Source organism: Portunus trituberculatus, chromosome 36 (assembly GCF_017591435.1).
Source record: "Portunus trituberculatus isolate SZX2019 chromosome 36, ASM1759143v1, whole genome shotgun sequence".
Taxonomy (NCBI): Eukaryota; Metazoa; Arthropoda; class Malacostraca; order Decapoda; family Portunidae; genus Portunus; species Portunus trituberculatus.
Window position 1 is genome coordinate 7,299,643 of NC_059290.1, and position 16,864 is coordinate 7,316,506.

The 16,864-nt window shown below is 39.8% G+C and overlaps 1 protein-coding gene across 1 annotated transcript in view; it reads right to left on the minus strand.

The window, feature by feature from the left end:
• The window catches only part of LOC123513462 (probable ATP-dependent DNA helicase HFM1), a 236,435-nt gene extending 222,141 nt beyond the window's left edge, over positions 1-14,294 (minus strand). Inside the window, exons 1-13 of the mRNA XM_045270625.1 lie at positions 14,216-14,294; positions 12,968-13,401; positions 10,779-10,861; positions 10,459-10,542; positions 10,236-10,373; positions 9,878-10,011; positions 9,259-9,357; positions 8,901-9,019; positions 8,518-8,604; positions 8,208-8,358; positions 7,935-8,070; positions 7,625-7,744; positions 1,187-1,362 (exon numbers count right to left, since the gene is read on the minus strand). Coding sequence (XP_045126560.1) covers positions 1,187-1,362; positions 7,625-7,744; positions 7,935-8,070; positions 8,208-8,358; positions 8,518-8,604; positions 8,901-9,019; positions 9,259-9,357; positions 9,878-10,011; positions 10,236-10,373; positions 10,459-10,542; positions 10,779-10,861; positions 12,968-13,347 — 1,707 coding nt within the window. The 5' untranslated portion in view covers positions 13,348-13,401; positions 14,216-14,294. The remainder of the gene's footprint in view (positions 1-1,186; positions 1,363-7,624; positions 7,745-7,934; positions 8,071-8,207; positions 8,359-8,517; positions 8,605-8,900; positions 9,020-9,258; positions 9,358-9,877; positions 10,012-10,235; positions 10,374-10,458; positions 10,543-10,778; positions 10,862-12,967; positions 13,402-14,215) is intronic.
• Between the last annotated feature and the right edge of the window lie 2,570 nt (positions 14,295-16,864).

Genomic DNA, 16,864 nt, shown 5'->3' on the forward strand with positions numbered 1-16,864 from the left:
GCGGCGGTGGACGGGCGTGTGGACGGCTCTTACTACGTGTGGCAGCCTGATGGCCGCCTCATGGTAGTCACTTACTACGTGGACGGGGAATCCGGTTTTGTGCCTACAATTGAATACATCGACGGTTATCAACCAACCTGGGGCACGCCTTACTACCAGAAGAAGTAAAGCATGGCCACGCCCTCACACATCACCGAAACCACGTGATCATCCTTTCCTGGTTCTTCCTTTGGCAAATCCTGACGCAACGCTCATATCCTTAATCCTCTGCCTTCCCTCCTTCCCTCCCTTCCTAGTTCCATTAACAAGTGAGCATCGATGAGTGTTTCTTGTTCTCCAACATTAAACCTTGCTTCATGGCGAAGGCTACTGCCGCGCCTCGTTCCTCTCCAATGTAGTGATCCACGATCTTAGCAATAAAACATGCAGCTTTTATTTATACATGCATTTCTTTGCCTCAAACTCAAGAAAATATGTAGCAGGTTATAAGTGATAGGATAACTCTGTATCTTGGTGCTTCTCTTGTCTGAAACACATCTCTCTCTCTCTCTCTCTCTCTCTCTCTCTCGTAACATAACATATTATATCAGAACACCAGTGATACGAAGTTAAACATGCCATGGTGCAATCAAAATAAAGAAAGAAATCAAGGCATCGTCAGGTGACAAAAACCATCGCCGTCCTGAGCAACAAACATTACGCATCTTTCCCATCAAGAGATTCGCCCCTTCCGCCGCGGCAAATTACCGCATCTCCCCTCCGTGTTTTCCTCGCGTGCCGATGGGGAAAGATGCACGCCAAGACCGATTATTCCGCCACGTGATGTGTTTTGTGACGCACCTCATGTAACCCCGATGAGATCGACAGGAAGATGGAGCGAACACAATATCTATTATTTCTCTCTCTCTCTCTCTCTCTCTCTCTCTCTCTCTCTCTCTCTTTACATAAAACTTCCTCCTCCTCCTCCACCTCAGTCTTTCCCCCTGTTATAATCACGACATTCAGCCTTCAGTGGTTTTGTTTCCTGCCTCCTGCACTTTACATTCTCCCCTGAGGCAGCACAATAAGTGAACACAAAGGTATAATCCCACACAGTGACAAGCTGAGACCATCATGCCTCCACACAGTCCTACACCAAAAGGTGCTGTTCTCGCTGACAGAAGACATGAATTACGTATCTCCTTACCTTATGTTTACTCTTGGTCATGATGACAGCAGTAGCATGGGTATCAAACTGGGGCCTTCCAGCACGGCCTGTCATCTGAAGGAGTTGAGCAGAGGAGTATTCTTCATAGGCTCCCCCTACATACTGTGTGGTGGACTTAACAACGACTAGATGTGCCGGCAAATTAACTCCCATCGCTGCAAGTGACAGAAAGTATTTTTGTCATTATACAGACACAAACAAAATAGATGAACTGCAGCCGTGATGAAGATGAAAGCTAAAATGGTAATTGTAAAGAAGATAAGAATAAAGGAAGATGTCATCATGCCATGTAAAAGGACCAAAAAAGCACTGACGGTAACACTTCAGAAAGACATAACTGCAAATCCCCCAAAAATATCTGGAGACATGATAATCATTTTGGTCCTAACATCAAGGCACTGTCCTTTTCTCCTTTTCCAAGATTTAATCCTTGGTCCCAGCAAAAACTTTTCATGGCTTGATTCATCCTGCCTTAAGATCAGTTTGTCTGTTGCTATGAATGATCCAAGTGTCATTAAAGTTGTTTTTCTACTACACACACACACACACACACACACACACATATCCCGGAAGGGGAAGAAAGACATGCATACAAACATAGACAGATTAATATCAGGAGTGGTGGAGGTGAGAGACAATAGAAAAATACCAGATGTGATATATGTATCACAGACAAAGCTAAGTGAAGATGTCCAATCAAATTCTGTAAAATAGGGATATAAAGTTTGAAAGGGAAATAGAAAGAGGAAAATTAGGAGTAGTATTGATAATGGCTCGAGATTATATAATTATGTTTGGAAGAAGTACAATATGGAGATGGACTAGCAGAGGTTTTAAGTATAATAATAAGAACCAGTGGGAGGGACAGGAGGAGAATCATAGCAACATATGTGCCCCTGAAGACTAATACATGGAGGCTGAATAAGCACGAGGAAATGCAAAAGTGCTAAAGTGCTTGGACAACATGTTGAGGAAGGATAGAAAAGTACTACTTATGGGAAACCCTAATTGCAAAAATGTAAACTGCAACGAAATGGAAGTGAATGATTATGCTGGATGGTGGGGGAAAGAAGTGCTACAACTGGTAATGGTAAATCAATGGGTGAAGAACTACACAAGGTAGAGGGAAGAACTGTTCATGGTTGACCTGGTATTCACGAAAAACGTAAGTGATATCTCTCACACACACACACACACACACACACACACACACACACACACACACACACACACACACACACACAGGAGATTTCAACTGTAAAGAAGTGGACTGGGAAAATTATGAAAGTGGTATGGGGAAGAAGCCTGGGGAGAAAGATTCCTAAACCTAATGATAGACAATATGATGGACCAGAGAGTAAAGGAATGCACAAGATTCAGAGGAAACGACGAGCCGGCGAGATTGGACCTAGTTTTTACAAGGGTATACAAATGAATGATGATATAAGATATAAGTGCCCATTGGGAAAGAGTGACCATGTAATATTAGAAATAGATATAGAAGAGGGAAAGGAAGATAGAGACGATTCATACAAAGGAGACCGATTAAATTACAGAAAGGCTGATATTGAGAATCTCAAGAACTATTTTAAAAATGTAAACTGGGAGGAGATGGAAAACTCAGAGACGATGCAAGAGAAGTATAACTTATTTTTGGAAATATATAAAACAGGAGTCAGGGAATATGTCCTAAAATATAGACTAAAGAAGAAGGAAAGAAAGATTGGTTTAATGCAAGGTGTGCTAGGGCAAAGGAGAAAAGAGATGGAGCATGGAAAAGATGGACGAGAAATAGAAATCCAACAAATAAGGAAAACTTTAAGGCAGCGAGAGATGAAAGGTAAGGAAGGAAGAGGAAAAGAACTTTGAAAAGGACATTGTCGAAAAAATGTAAGGAGCAACCAAAATTGTTCTATAGATTCATAAATGGAAAAATTAGACAAAGAGAAACAATAGAAAGGTTAAAAGGAAAGAACGGGATGGTGGAAGACCCAAAAGCTATGGCAGAACTATTAAATAATAAATTCCAGGAGGTCTTTACTAAGGAATCTAAATTTGAAAGGCCACAGGGTAATAGAGAGACAGTCTATATGAAAGAGATTAAAGTAACCAAGCTTGAAATAAAAGAGTTAATGAAGGAACTGGATGAAGAGAAGGCAATGGGACCAGATGAAGTCTCAGGCAGAATACTGAAAGAATGTAGGGAAGAACTAGCAAGTCCTATATACAACATCATAAAATGCTCAATAGAAAATGGAACAGTACCAGTAGAATGGAAAAGAGCTGAGGTGGTTCCCATATATAAGAGTGGAAGGAAGGAAGAACCTTTAAATTACAGACCGGTATCACTAACTAGTGTAATATGCAAGATGTGTGAAAGAATAATAAAGAAACAATGGATCAAGTTCCTTGAAGACAACAAATTAATATCAAATAGCCAATTTGGTTTTAGAAAAGACGGTCTTGTGTAACTAATTTATTGAGTTTCTATTCTAGAATAGTTGATAGAGTACAAGAGAGAGAGGATGGGTTGACTGTATTTATTTGGATTTAAAAAGGCGTTTGACAAAGTGCCACATGCAAGATTACTATGGAAGTTAGAGGAGAAGGGTGGCTTAAAAGGAAGCACATTGAGATGGATAGAAAATTATTTGAGGGGAGAGAAATAAGGACGGTAGTTAAAGATATGAAGTCCAAGTGGAGAGCAGTAGAAAGCGGAGTGCCACAGGGTCAGTATTGGCACCAATACTTTTCCTCATTTATATTAACGACATGCCAGAAGGAGTGAACAGCTACATAAATCTGTTTGCAGATGATACGAAACTGTGCAGAGTTATAAAGCAAAAGAGGATTGTGAAATACTGCAAGAAGACCTAAATAAGATCTGGGAATGGAGTAAAAGTGGGAAATGGAATTCAATGTGAACAAAAGCCATGTCATGGAAATGGGAAAGAGTGAAAGACGACCTGTGGGAATCTATAAGATGGGAGATGGAGTAGAACTGGAGAAAGTAAAAAGGAAAAGGACTTAGGAGTGACGATGGAAGAAAACAATCAACCAGTAAGCCATATTGATAGAATTTTTAGAGAAACATATAATTTGCTAAGGAATATTGGAGTAGCATTTCACCACATGGACAAAGAAATGATGAAGAAATTGATAAGTACTATAATAAGACCCAGATTGGAATATGCAGGAGTAGTGTGGACCCCTCATAAAAAGAAACACATAAGGAAATTGGAGAGACTACAAAAAATGGCTACAAGAATGGTTCCAGAATTTGAAGGGATGACATATGAGGAGAGACTAAAGGCTATGGATCTACCAACCCTGGAACAAAGAAGGAGAGAGGAGACCTGATACAAGTTTATAAATTGATCAACGGAATGGACCAAGTGGATAATGAGAAACTGATCCTGAGAGAAGAATATGACATTGAAGCACAAGATCGCATAGTAAAAAGCTGAGAAAAGGAAGATGTCAGAGATGTTAAAAATATAGTTTCCGCAAAGATGTATTGAGACGTGGAACAGTTTAAATGAAGAAGTAGTGTCTGCAACGAGTGTGCATACTTTTAAAGTAAGATTGGATAAGTGTAGATATGGAGACGGGGCCACACGAGCATAAAGCCCAGGCCCTGTAAAACTACAACTAGGTAAATACAACTAGGTAAATACACACACACACACACACACACACACACACACACACACACACACACACACACACACACACACTTATTGCCTCCCCTTTAAACCATTTTCTATTAGTTGTGATGACTCTCTCTCTCTCTCTCTCTCTCTCTCTCTCTCTCTCTCTCTCTCTCTCTCTCTCTCTCTCTCTCTCTGTGATATAATGCTAGATGTAAAGAAGCTAAGAAGAGTAAGGATGGAGCTTGGAAGAAATTAAGGAAACAATGAAGAAGACAATAGGAAGTAATATAAGGAGGCACAATATGAACATGTCAGAATAAGGAGGAGGAGGAGAGAGTTTGAAAAGGATGTAGTAAAGAAATGTGAAGAGGAACCCAAACTACATAAATGGAGAGATGACGAACAGAAAGACCATCAATAAGTTAATCAAGGGAAATAGGATATATGAAATAACAAAAAGTGAATTAACATATTGAATGAGAGCTTTAGATCAGTATTTAATGTAGAATGAGATTTTATAGAACTAAACGATGAAGTGACGCAGGAAGGGTTAAGGAACATTATGGTGCAAAAACAGAAAATTAGCAAATTATCAGAGAAGGTGGATGTTAGAAAAGCAATGGGGTCAGATGGAGTGTCAGGATGGACACTGCATGAGAGAATGTAGAGAACAGCTGGTGGAACCAATTAGGGATGTGATCAACACCTTTTTAATAGAAGGAAAAGTACCAAGGGAGTGGACAAGAGTAAATATAGTGCCTATATACAAAGAAGGAAAAAAGACTGAGCCCCTAAATTGTAGACCAGTGTCACTGACTAGTGTTGTGAGAAAGATCTGTTAAGTTATGATCAAGGGAAAAATGAGTGGATTATCTAGAGGAAAATAAAATTATATATAACTCCCAATTTGGATTTAAAAAAGGAAGATTATGTATAACAAATCTACTAAGTCTCTATACAAGAGTAATAGACAAGGTACAAGGAAGAGATGGATGGGTGTATTTGGATATCAAAAATGCTTTAGACAGCTAGAGTACCACATAGAAGACTCTTATGGAAAATTGAACACATAGGAATAAAAGGAAATATCTTAAGCTGGATGAGGGACTACTTAACAGGAAGAGAAATGAGGACTGTGGTAAGAGACACCTTATCAAATTGGAGCACAGTAACTAATGGCATACCACAGGGTTCAGTGCTGACACCAATAATGTTCCAAATATATATTAATGATATACAAAAGGGCTTGAGTAGCTACATAATTTTTTTTTGTAGACAATGGAAAAACTCTTGAGAGTAATAAAGACCAACGAGGACTGTATGGAATTGCAAGGAGATATTGACAAGATAAGGAAGTGAAGCCAAAAGTGGAACTTGGAACTTAATGTTAAGAAATGCCATGTGATGGAAATGAGTAAAAGTAATAGAAAACCTATGTTGGAATACAAAATGGGAAAAAAGATTACAATGAAGAGTAAGGACAGAAAGACCTGGAAGTGGTTATACAAGACATCCTGACCCCAGAAAGACACATAAATGGGTTTGTTACTTCAACAACTAACAAATATCAGGGTTGCATCTAATTATATGAATAAGAGTATGATGAAACAAACGATAAGACCCAAACTTGAAACGTAGCAGTGGTGTAGTCTCCACACATGCAAAAGGATACAAGAAATTAGAAAGAATTCAAAGAACAGCTACGAAGAAGGTGAAGGACCACACCTAAGAAAGACTGAAGGAAATAGGACAACCAACTTTGACGGATAGATGGGAGAAAGGTAATCTAATAACATATTAAATAGAAAAGATAGACAGACAAGACCTGGTATCACTGTTTGAAGATGGAGATAGACAGATGAGAGGACGCTCCAAGATCTTAAAAAGTCAATATTTGAGGAACATTGAAAAGTTTAGTTTTCTACATAGGATGCTTGAACCCTGTAATATACAATTAGGTAAACACACACACACACACACACACACACACACACACACACACACACACACACACACACACACACAGCAAAGAGTGTACATAGTTTTAAAGAAAAATTGGATAAGTGTAGATATGGAGACGGGACCACACGAGCATAAAGCCCAGGCCCTGTAAAACTACAACTAGGTAAATACAACTAGGTAAATACACACACACACACACACACACACACACACACATATATATTGGAGTAGCATTTCACTACATGGACAAAGAAGATGATGAAGAAATTGATAAGTACTATAATAAGACCCAGATTGGAATATGCAGGAGTAGTGTGGACCCCTCATAAAAAGAAACACATCAGGAAATTGGAGAGGCTACAAAAAATAGCTACAAGAATGGTTCCAGAATTTGAAGGGATGACATATGAGGAGAGACTAAAGGCTATGGATCTACCAACCCTGGAACAAAGAAGGGAGAGAGGAGACCTGATACGAGTTTTTAAATTGATCAACGGAATGGACCAAATGAGAAACTGATCCTGAGAGAAGAATATGACATCTGAAGCACAAGATCACATAGTAAAAAGCTGAGAAAAGGAAGATCTCTGAGAGATATTAAAAAATATAGTTTCCCGCAGAGATGTATTGAGACGTGGAACAGTTTGGATGAAGAAGTAGTGTCTGCAACGAGTGTGCATACTTTTAAAGTAAGATTGGATAAGTGTAGATATGGAGACGGGGCCACACGAGCATAAACCCCAGGCCCTGTAAAACTAAAACTAGGTAAAACTACAACAACTAGGTAAATACACACACTAACCTAAGGTGCTTGTAGCCACAAGGACAGGCAACTGACTGGCAATGAACAGCTCCTCCACTTGTCTTCTGTCCCCCATCACCAGCCCAGCATGGTGGAACCCAACACCATACATCACACACTCTGCACCAAAAGGAAAGTATGTATGGCTTGATAGTCCACAGAACATCACAAAACCACTCAAATGACTGAGTATTCTAAATGAAGACATTCACTGGAGTAAGATATGACTGAGCAACAAGGTAGAATACTGTATATTGACCATTGTAGCCAGCTGCTTCCTACTCCTTCCATGTGAGTAGTATTCAAGTACCTCTGAGCTTGTTGTCCCTGAGTCCATTAGCAACAGTGGTGAGAAGCTGCTTGTGTGCTGCATCTCGTATGAGCCGTGCCTCCTTGGCCAGGGTGGTGGCAGAGGACTGAGCTGCCTTTCTTGTTGATACAAAAACCTGGAATCATCCACAATCCTACAGTCTAGTGCTCTGATGCTGAGGTTGTGGATTGTGATTTTCAGGAGGCTGAGGGAAAGTAATAAGGAGAGAGAAAAAGAAAAAATGGATGAAGAGAAAATGTAAAGTTTACTTACTAGTGTGGGTTTATTTTCACTGTAGTTGGCAATAACACCAGAAAGTCGGTAGTTAAGTGAGATATCAAAGCGGAACTCTGTCCAGTTGTCCCGACAGTCATAGCCCAGCACCACTCGTCGCAGCTTGACAGGCCGCAGACTCTCCTCTAGTCTGAGAGCACATGGCAACAAGAAATATATTGCATCAAGATACTGATTTCTAATGGAGAGTAGAATGGTCTAGGTATCTACTTGGGGTTCTTTATCATTCTGTAACACCAATTTCCTGAAAATAAGAGTTAAAGCACAATAGAAGAATGCATTGTCTTACTTGTGAAAGACTGCAGGAGCAGGATCATCTGAAAGCCAGGCAGCCACATCCTCAACATTAGGAATTGTTGCTGACACTGCCACAAACCTTGGAGTTGCAGAATATGTGTTGGAAAATACAAAACAACCTGTCATCTATGCATGAATACCAATGCTAAACATGTTATAAGCAAAATTATAATCTATATTCTAAATGCCATTAGCCTCAGGTAACTCAATAAAATTAAAGTGTACAGTACATACAGCAATACATCACAACCCTAACATACATAGTAATGACATAAATATTTGGTGGATGCAGTACAGGTACAAGTCCTGACTAGGAGTAGTGTACTAATCATAGCAATGGTAGTAGTAACTGGTAGATGATGGCACACAACACACCTGAGCCTGGGTGATGCATCTGAGTTTCCATGTGAGGGCCTGGTGGCTCGGATGGTCTTCATGCGGGACACCACAGCCTCCAGGGTTGGCCCACGACCCTCATCACTCAGCACATGCACCTGCATGGCACCACCAAGAGCAACATGAAACACACTACATACACTGATGTCAACATGAGAGATAAATGATTACTGTGCTATGCATATCATATATAACAATAATGTTTTCAATTACATGTGTAATATGGATGACCAGCAACAATATTTTGTACACACAAGTTGTAATATACAAGAACATGAATAACAATTTTATTGTATGTTACTAAGTTCTAATTTATGTTTGGATACATGAGGCTTACTTCATCAATGAGGAGGAGAGACACTGCCTGCATGAGGGAGGCATGGTCCCTCCAGCGGCGGGTGAGAAAGTCCCACTTCTCCGGCGTGGTCAGTATCACCTGACAGAATACAACATGAATACAGTAATGCTGTCTGACACTAACATGGCAGATGTGACAAATACAATAAAGATCTTTTACAACAGTTCACTTCACTTCAATTCACAACCTTACATCTGACTGTCAGTATTGATTTCATTAGGGCTATTTACCTGGTGATCTGGCCCTCCTGACTGAATCTTGGCCATTCTCTTCTATTTCCAGAATATCCTCCTATTGCTTCTATACTTCTATGTAACTTTACCTCAAATTTTCTTCTGACTGTTGCTGTAATTGATGATCTCTGTTCTTCTAAATCTATCAACTGTGGTGTTCCTCAGGGTTTTTTCTCTTGCCCCAATGCCTTCTACTTTCTCTCACCCCCCATTCTATCCACCTCCCTTATGCAACAATTAGCCAATAAGAATATGTAGTTACTTAACTACTATACAGATAAACAACACAGGATACCCAGAGTGAGACATTAAAACAACTTATACAAACTGAGAACCATAGGAAATAGATATAATAACAAACACACCTGTGAGTTCTTGATGACAGTAATGTCATCATGCTCGGTGTCACCAGTGATCTCAGCACACGTAAGATTGAGCAGTGCCAGTCGCTGTCGCCAGTCCAAGTACCTCTCTGTCACCAGTGCCTTCATGGGTGCCACTAATCACATGCAAAAATGCACCAGTCACCAAAGAATGTCATACAGAATGCAATGATAATGGTATGAACAAATTACATCCAAGAAAAATGCAGTGAGTTAGAAAAACTAAACCACACCATACTAATCTCTGGAATCCCTATATATGATGCAAGGAACTTCCTACTAAGCATGAGACAAAGGTAAGTTTAAGCCATAGAGTATAGCAGTGATCCCTAATACTCACTGTACACCACCCTAGCTGGCTGGGGTGGAGGATCACTGGGATGATTACGGTCTCGAGTTATGAGGAGCCGCACCAAAGCTAGCTCCATCACCACAGTTTTTCCTGAGCCCGTGGGAGCTGACACCACCACTGAGCGATCTGAGGAGACAGGAAACATCATGAACTGTCCAGTCATGCAAAATACTTCACTGACACTCACAAAAATACAAAGCAAAGTTCTTACCAGACTCAAACACATCAGGAAACACTGTGGATTGGACAATGTTAAAGAAGGGAAACTGGGAGAAGAGGGACCTGTACTGGGCAGCTGACCATAATGTTAAGAAAAATGTGATGGAAAACTCCCTGGAAATCAATATATATATAAGGTAGGAATATATGTATGTGAAAGCATAAACAATGAAGAAAATCATCACATGTACAGCCCAGTTCACCACTTCTTGCAAATTTCACTCATTGCTATGTAAGCATCCCTTCCTAAACTATATCACTCATCTTCATCCCCCATCCCTCTTCCCATCCAAAGATACGTAAAAAGGATACGTATTTCTGCCACAGGCCTCAGCATGCCACTATCTGAAGTATTTCCCTGCTGGTTTCCTGAAGCAGAAGTCTCCCTGCCACTGCTGCAAAGGGATGCAAAAAGTAGAAAAAAAAGTTAAAATATGTACAAATATGTAGTTGCCTACTTGTTGAAGCAGCTTTCTACCTTCATTCTCTCTCTCTCTCTCTCTCTCTCTCTCTCTCTCTCTCTCTCTCTCTCTCTCTCTCTCTCTCTCTCTTAATTACTTCATTAAAATTGTAATGCAGGACAGCCTCTACTGTTTCACTGTTTGTTTGATCTGCTGCAGTCTCTGACAAGACAGCCAGACATTGCCCTACGGAATGAGCTCAGAGCTCATTGTTTCCGATCTTCGGATAGGCCTGAGACCAGGCACACACCACACACCGGGACAACAAGGTCACAACTCCTCGATTTACATCCCATACCTACTCACTGCTAGGTGAACAGGGCTACGTGAAAGGAGACACACCCAAATATCTCCACCCGGCCGGGGAATCGAACCCCGGTCCTCTGGCTAGTGAAGCCAGTGTGTGTGTGTGTGTGTGTGTATTTACCTAGTTGTATTTACCTAGTTGTAGTTTTACAGGGCCTGGGCTTTATGCTCGTGTGGTCCCGTCTCCATATCTACACTTATCCAATTTTTCTTTAAAACTATGTACACTCTTTGCTGATACCACTTCCTCACTCAAACTGTTCCAAGTCTCAACACATCTTTGCGGGAAACTAAATTTTTTAACATCTCTCAGACATCGTCCCTTCCTTAGTTTCTTACTATGCGATCTTGTGCTTCTAAAGTCATATTCTTCTCTCAGGATCAGTTTCTCATTATCCACTTCATCCATTCCGTTAATCAATTTATAAACTTGTATCAGATCCCCTCTCTCTCTTCTCTGCTCCAAGGTTGGTAGATCCATTGCCTTTAGTCTCTCCTCATATGCCATCCCTTTAAATTCTGGAACCATTCTTGTAGCCATTTTTTGTAGTCTCTCTAATTTTCTTATGTGTTTCTTTTTATGGGGAGTCCACACAACTCCTGCATATTCCAATCTAGGTCTTATTTTAGTACTTATCAATTTCTTCATCATTTCCTTGTCCATATAGTGAAATGCTACTCCAATATTCCTTAGCAAATTATATGTCTCTCTGAAAATTCTATCAATATGGCTAACCGGTTGATTATTTTCTTCCATTGTCACTCCCAAGTCCTTTTCCTTTTTTACTTTTTCTAGTTCTACTCCATCTCCCATCTTATAGATTCCCACTGGTCGTCTTTCACTTTTTCCCATTTCCATGACATGGCTTTTGTCCACATTGAATTCCATCTCCCATTTTTTGCTCCATTTCCAGATCTTGTTTAAGTCTTCCTGTAGTATTTCACAATCCTCTTTTTGTTTAATGACTCTGCACAGTTTCGCATCGTCCATAAACAGATTTATGTAGCTGTTCACTCCCTCTGGCATGTCATTTATATATACGAGAAAAAGTATTGGTGCCAATACTGACCCCTGTGGCACTCCGCTGTCTACTGTTCTCCACTTGGACTTCATATCTTTAACTATCGTCCTTATTTCTCTCCCCCTTAAGTAATTCTTCATCCATCTCAATGTGCTTCCTTTTAAGCCACCCTTCTCCTCTAACTTCCATAGTAATCTTTCATGTGGCACTTTATCAAAAGCCTTTTTTAGATCTAAATAAATACAGTCAACCCATCCCTCTCTCTCTTGTACTTTATCAACTATTCTAGAGTAGAAACTCAATAAATTTGTCACACATGACCGACCTTTTCTAAAACCAAATTGGCTATTTGATAATATTTTGTTGTCTTCAAGAAACTCGATCCATTGCTTCTTTATTACTTTTTCACATATCTTGCATATTACACTAGTTAGTGATACCGGCCTGTAATTTAAAGGTTCTTCCTTCCTTCCACTCTTATATATGGGAACCATATACATGTGTGTGTGTGTGTGTGTGTGTGTGTGTGTGTGTGTGTGTGTGTGTGTGTGTGTGTGTGTGTGTGTGTGTATGTGTGTGTGTGTGTATTGTCCTTGTATCCCTGATACTGTTTAATTTACAACATTGCTCTACAAACTTCAGTATGTACTTACTTTTACTGTGTAATGTACGTAATTTACAATTCCACATGCACTCACATGTGAGTCCATACCTGCTCAGACAAGATGCTGAAGTCAGCTGTACTTGGTGACCCTGTGTAGTGTGATTCACAGCCTGGTGCACCTGGTGATTCTGTGAGGCTCCTGTGTAGATCTGGTGGTCTGGAGTGGCCTGATGCTGCATGACTTGACCTGGGTGAACTTGATGACCATGAGCACCAAGTCCTTTCTGGTAAGTCTGGTGATCCCTTGCTTGCTCCTCTTGCTCATCAGCAGTGCACAGCTGGTCCTGGTGGTAGAAGTGGCCCTCTGTCTGGTGACCCTGGGTGAGGCTATGCTCTGGAGTGTAGTGACCATGTACCTGTTGATGGCTCTGTGGTGCATGGCTGAGCCGCTGGCCCCAAGGTTTCCTGCACACTTGCTGGTGCCCCATGGCTGCATGGCAGGTCTTGGGTGTCTGCCAGGATTGTGGAGCCTTGGACCACACCTGAGGACACACGAAAAGTTTCACTGGGCTGCTTTGGAAATGCATGCAACCAACAAAATTTACGATACTGAAAAGGAATTAAAGTATTCTTCTACATACAGAGAAAATGTACAGGTTGATTTGGATAAAGAACAGGCACACATGGGTATCTGCCAGCTATGACAACCTCAGTGGCACATAAAAGTAAACCTGCAAGCTACATGAAAAGCTACAATAAGCTGTTAGGCTTACACATGGCAGTCCCCGAATAAAATATAACTATTCACTTCCATCTATCATGTACATCTATAAATATATGTATATAATTTTCTTTTAAAGTTCCTTAATTACTTAACACTACAACCTCATAACATACCGAGTCTATTTCATTCATCCACAACTCTGACAACAAATTACGAGTACTATTCCTGACTCAGGTTCAGCTCTATTCTTTTCCCATCATGAGGCAGTGGCCACAATGGGACAAAAAAGGGGTGCCGCTGCCGCTTTAGTGTGCGGTCTGCCACAAATATTACTGACTGTATAGTGCGGCTGCTGCGGCATACCTTCCTGCAGGAAATTCGCTTTTCTCAAGTGATGGGTTTTTTTTCATAAAATGTATTTACGTTTTCCTGCATTTGGTTATTAATGGCAAATAGTGACAGTTCCTGTCGAGAAACTTTTGTTTTAATTATTCAAATAAAGGAGTAATTCCCCTACTCTAGGTAGACAGGGTTCTTTAAAGTTTTAATCACGTTTGGTTTTCTATACTTTCTTCACGACACAGCGTGTCTAGCGTATATAGTACAATGTCGAAACACACGTGTTACCTGACCTGAGTGGGCGGGAGCTGCGATGGCTGCTGCGAGAGGCTGTAGTCCTCCTCAGGCGGGGGAGCCACTTCGAAGGGAAACTCAAAAAAGGCACTTTAGGGAGAAGAGATCCATATTTACCTTTAGTATCACAAAGCAAACACAATGACAAACTAAATTTCAAATACAATCAAACATGAGAGAGAGAGAGAGAGAGAGAGAGAGAGAAAAAAAAACTTTACGAAGTAACTAAATAAATGTGGCTGTTTTACCTTTTTGTCTCCATGTTCAGGTTGCACCGGTAATCTCTGAAGGGAGGAAGAAATGTCACATGTGTAGCCTACCTGTACATATCACATTACCCATTATCGCTAAGACACTTAAAAGACATCAGCAGCCACAAAAATATTGACCTTGAAATGACACGAAACATTACTGTAGTACGCCATTGAAAATAAATTAAATAAATAAAAAAAAATAATATATGATAATGCATAAGAAAATGTAGTACGTATCAAAGAATAACAATTAAGTATATAGCTGTCTACTGGATACAAAAGCAATGCATATTATTATCATGCAGTGTTACTATCAATGGATATATAATTGTCTGCGGTGGGAGCGATCACCTCAGTCAGTGACAGTCACAATGCGCCAGTGACACAAGGCAGCGAGGTGACCTACGGCGCAGTGTGTGTCGCCATCACAAGCGTCACGTGTTGTCTGGCGTGGCGTAGTGTGACGGACTGACGGTGTCTGTCTGACACTATCGCAGGAGCTGAGGAGCAGCGCCTTGGGTTCTGATGTTCCTTTAACCTCGTTTTAACGCTTTTTTTTTTTTATATAAAATATGTTCGACTATTACGTTAAACTGCATTTAAACAGTCATATATCATACATCGCTTGCTATTTAACTACAATTTTTTTTTTATCAGATTAAATATAATTCAACATATTTCACTCAATTTTTTTTCTAACTACTGACGGACATGTGTTAATGTTATCCAATTAATGAATAATATGCAAATAAATATCCCAAATATAACTATCATTTTGTTGGCAAGAACATGATTCACGCAGTAGTGGTCTGAAGAATTAATGTCCATACTACATATTGCTGCCATTTATCAAATATGCTGGTAAATTTCTGCAACCCGGTGGTGGGCAGTAGACACATAAATTATGTCTAAGGTACTCTACCAGCCTTCTCGATCCATCATAATAGTAACCATTTGACAAACGAATCATTACTAACTTTTTTTAGACACTCTTTTGGCCGTTCTCTCTAGGGAGGCTTTTTATAAAAATTATATTGTCCTTGGGCAGTAGGGCACTTCTTACATAAAAGGAAAATAAAATCATTATAAATTGCATCACTAGGGGAAAAACGGCAATGGTGCAATTTAATGCAGCGCAATTATTGATCAACAAATCCTTTTCATCACTGCAAGCTCTCCTTAGTCATGGCCATATTTCATACCCCACGAGACTCATTTGGCACTTCATTGACACTTGATACACAACTAACGTTACCCAGTTATAATCTATTTCAAGTTTTATTGAAGGAGGTTATCCATAAATTCAATCTGTACGGGTTTTACTTATGTAGCCTTTCAAGCTTACAAATTATCACGTGGCTGTATGGACACATCAGATAGATTTCTGTATGAACAGCATTTAAAGTCACTTAAAATACAATTATAATACTTACTTATATATATATATATATATATATATATATATATATATATATATATATATATATATATATATATATATATATATATATATATATATATATATATATACCATGTGGGCTTTTCACGGAAATCTATGGGCTATAGGGGATACTTACTTGTGACTTATTCTGACTTACGATGTACACTTGGCGGACTAACACATGAATCTTCAGTGGTACAGTAGTACAGAACATGTGGTTCTTCCTGGAGACACTTCATTAACAAAGTGGTCAGTTCAGCAGCAAATACCCAAGACGACACATTTTCTGTATTGCCAGTTACACCTGCAAAGCACTACAGACTTTCTAGCTTATTTATGAAAACCTGTTGTGGTAAACATTACCATGGTAAATTCAAGTGTTGTAAGTTTTCCTGATTAAATTTTCACTCTTATTGACTCCTTCCAGAGAAATACAAATTTGGAGAATAGTTCTCCATGGCTTTATTTGGCACATTAATGAATCTATGTCTGTCATCATTCTTAATAGCACCGTGGTGCATCCTGGGCCATCATCACTGGTTACTTAGCTTGAGTTATCCTTGCTGCTGCTAATTAATGTTCATTCTACATTCGAGCTGGCTAACTTTCTTCTCCAGTGTCTATTGCAAGCTCTTCACATTGTTGCAACACAGACTCCACAAAGAAAGTTAATCAGTTCCTCCACACAACCACCACCACCAACACAATGAAATGCCAAAGCCACATTACCAATTAAACTCCAGGGAACGGCAATGGCAACTTTACAACACACAACTCCATGAAACAAGACCCATCAACACACAAACAGAAGCTACTGGGAACTTGTCAGACTTATGATGCTCCAGGAGACTATAAGAAAGAATAGACATGCAATATTGAAAGTACCATCACATTCAACAAAATATGGAACAACACACACACACACACACACACACACACACACTGCTTGTCTG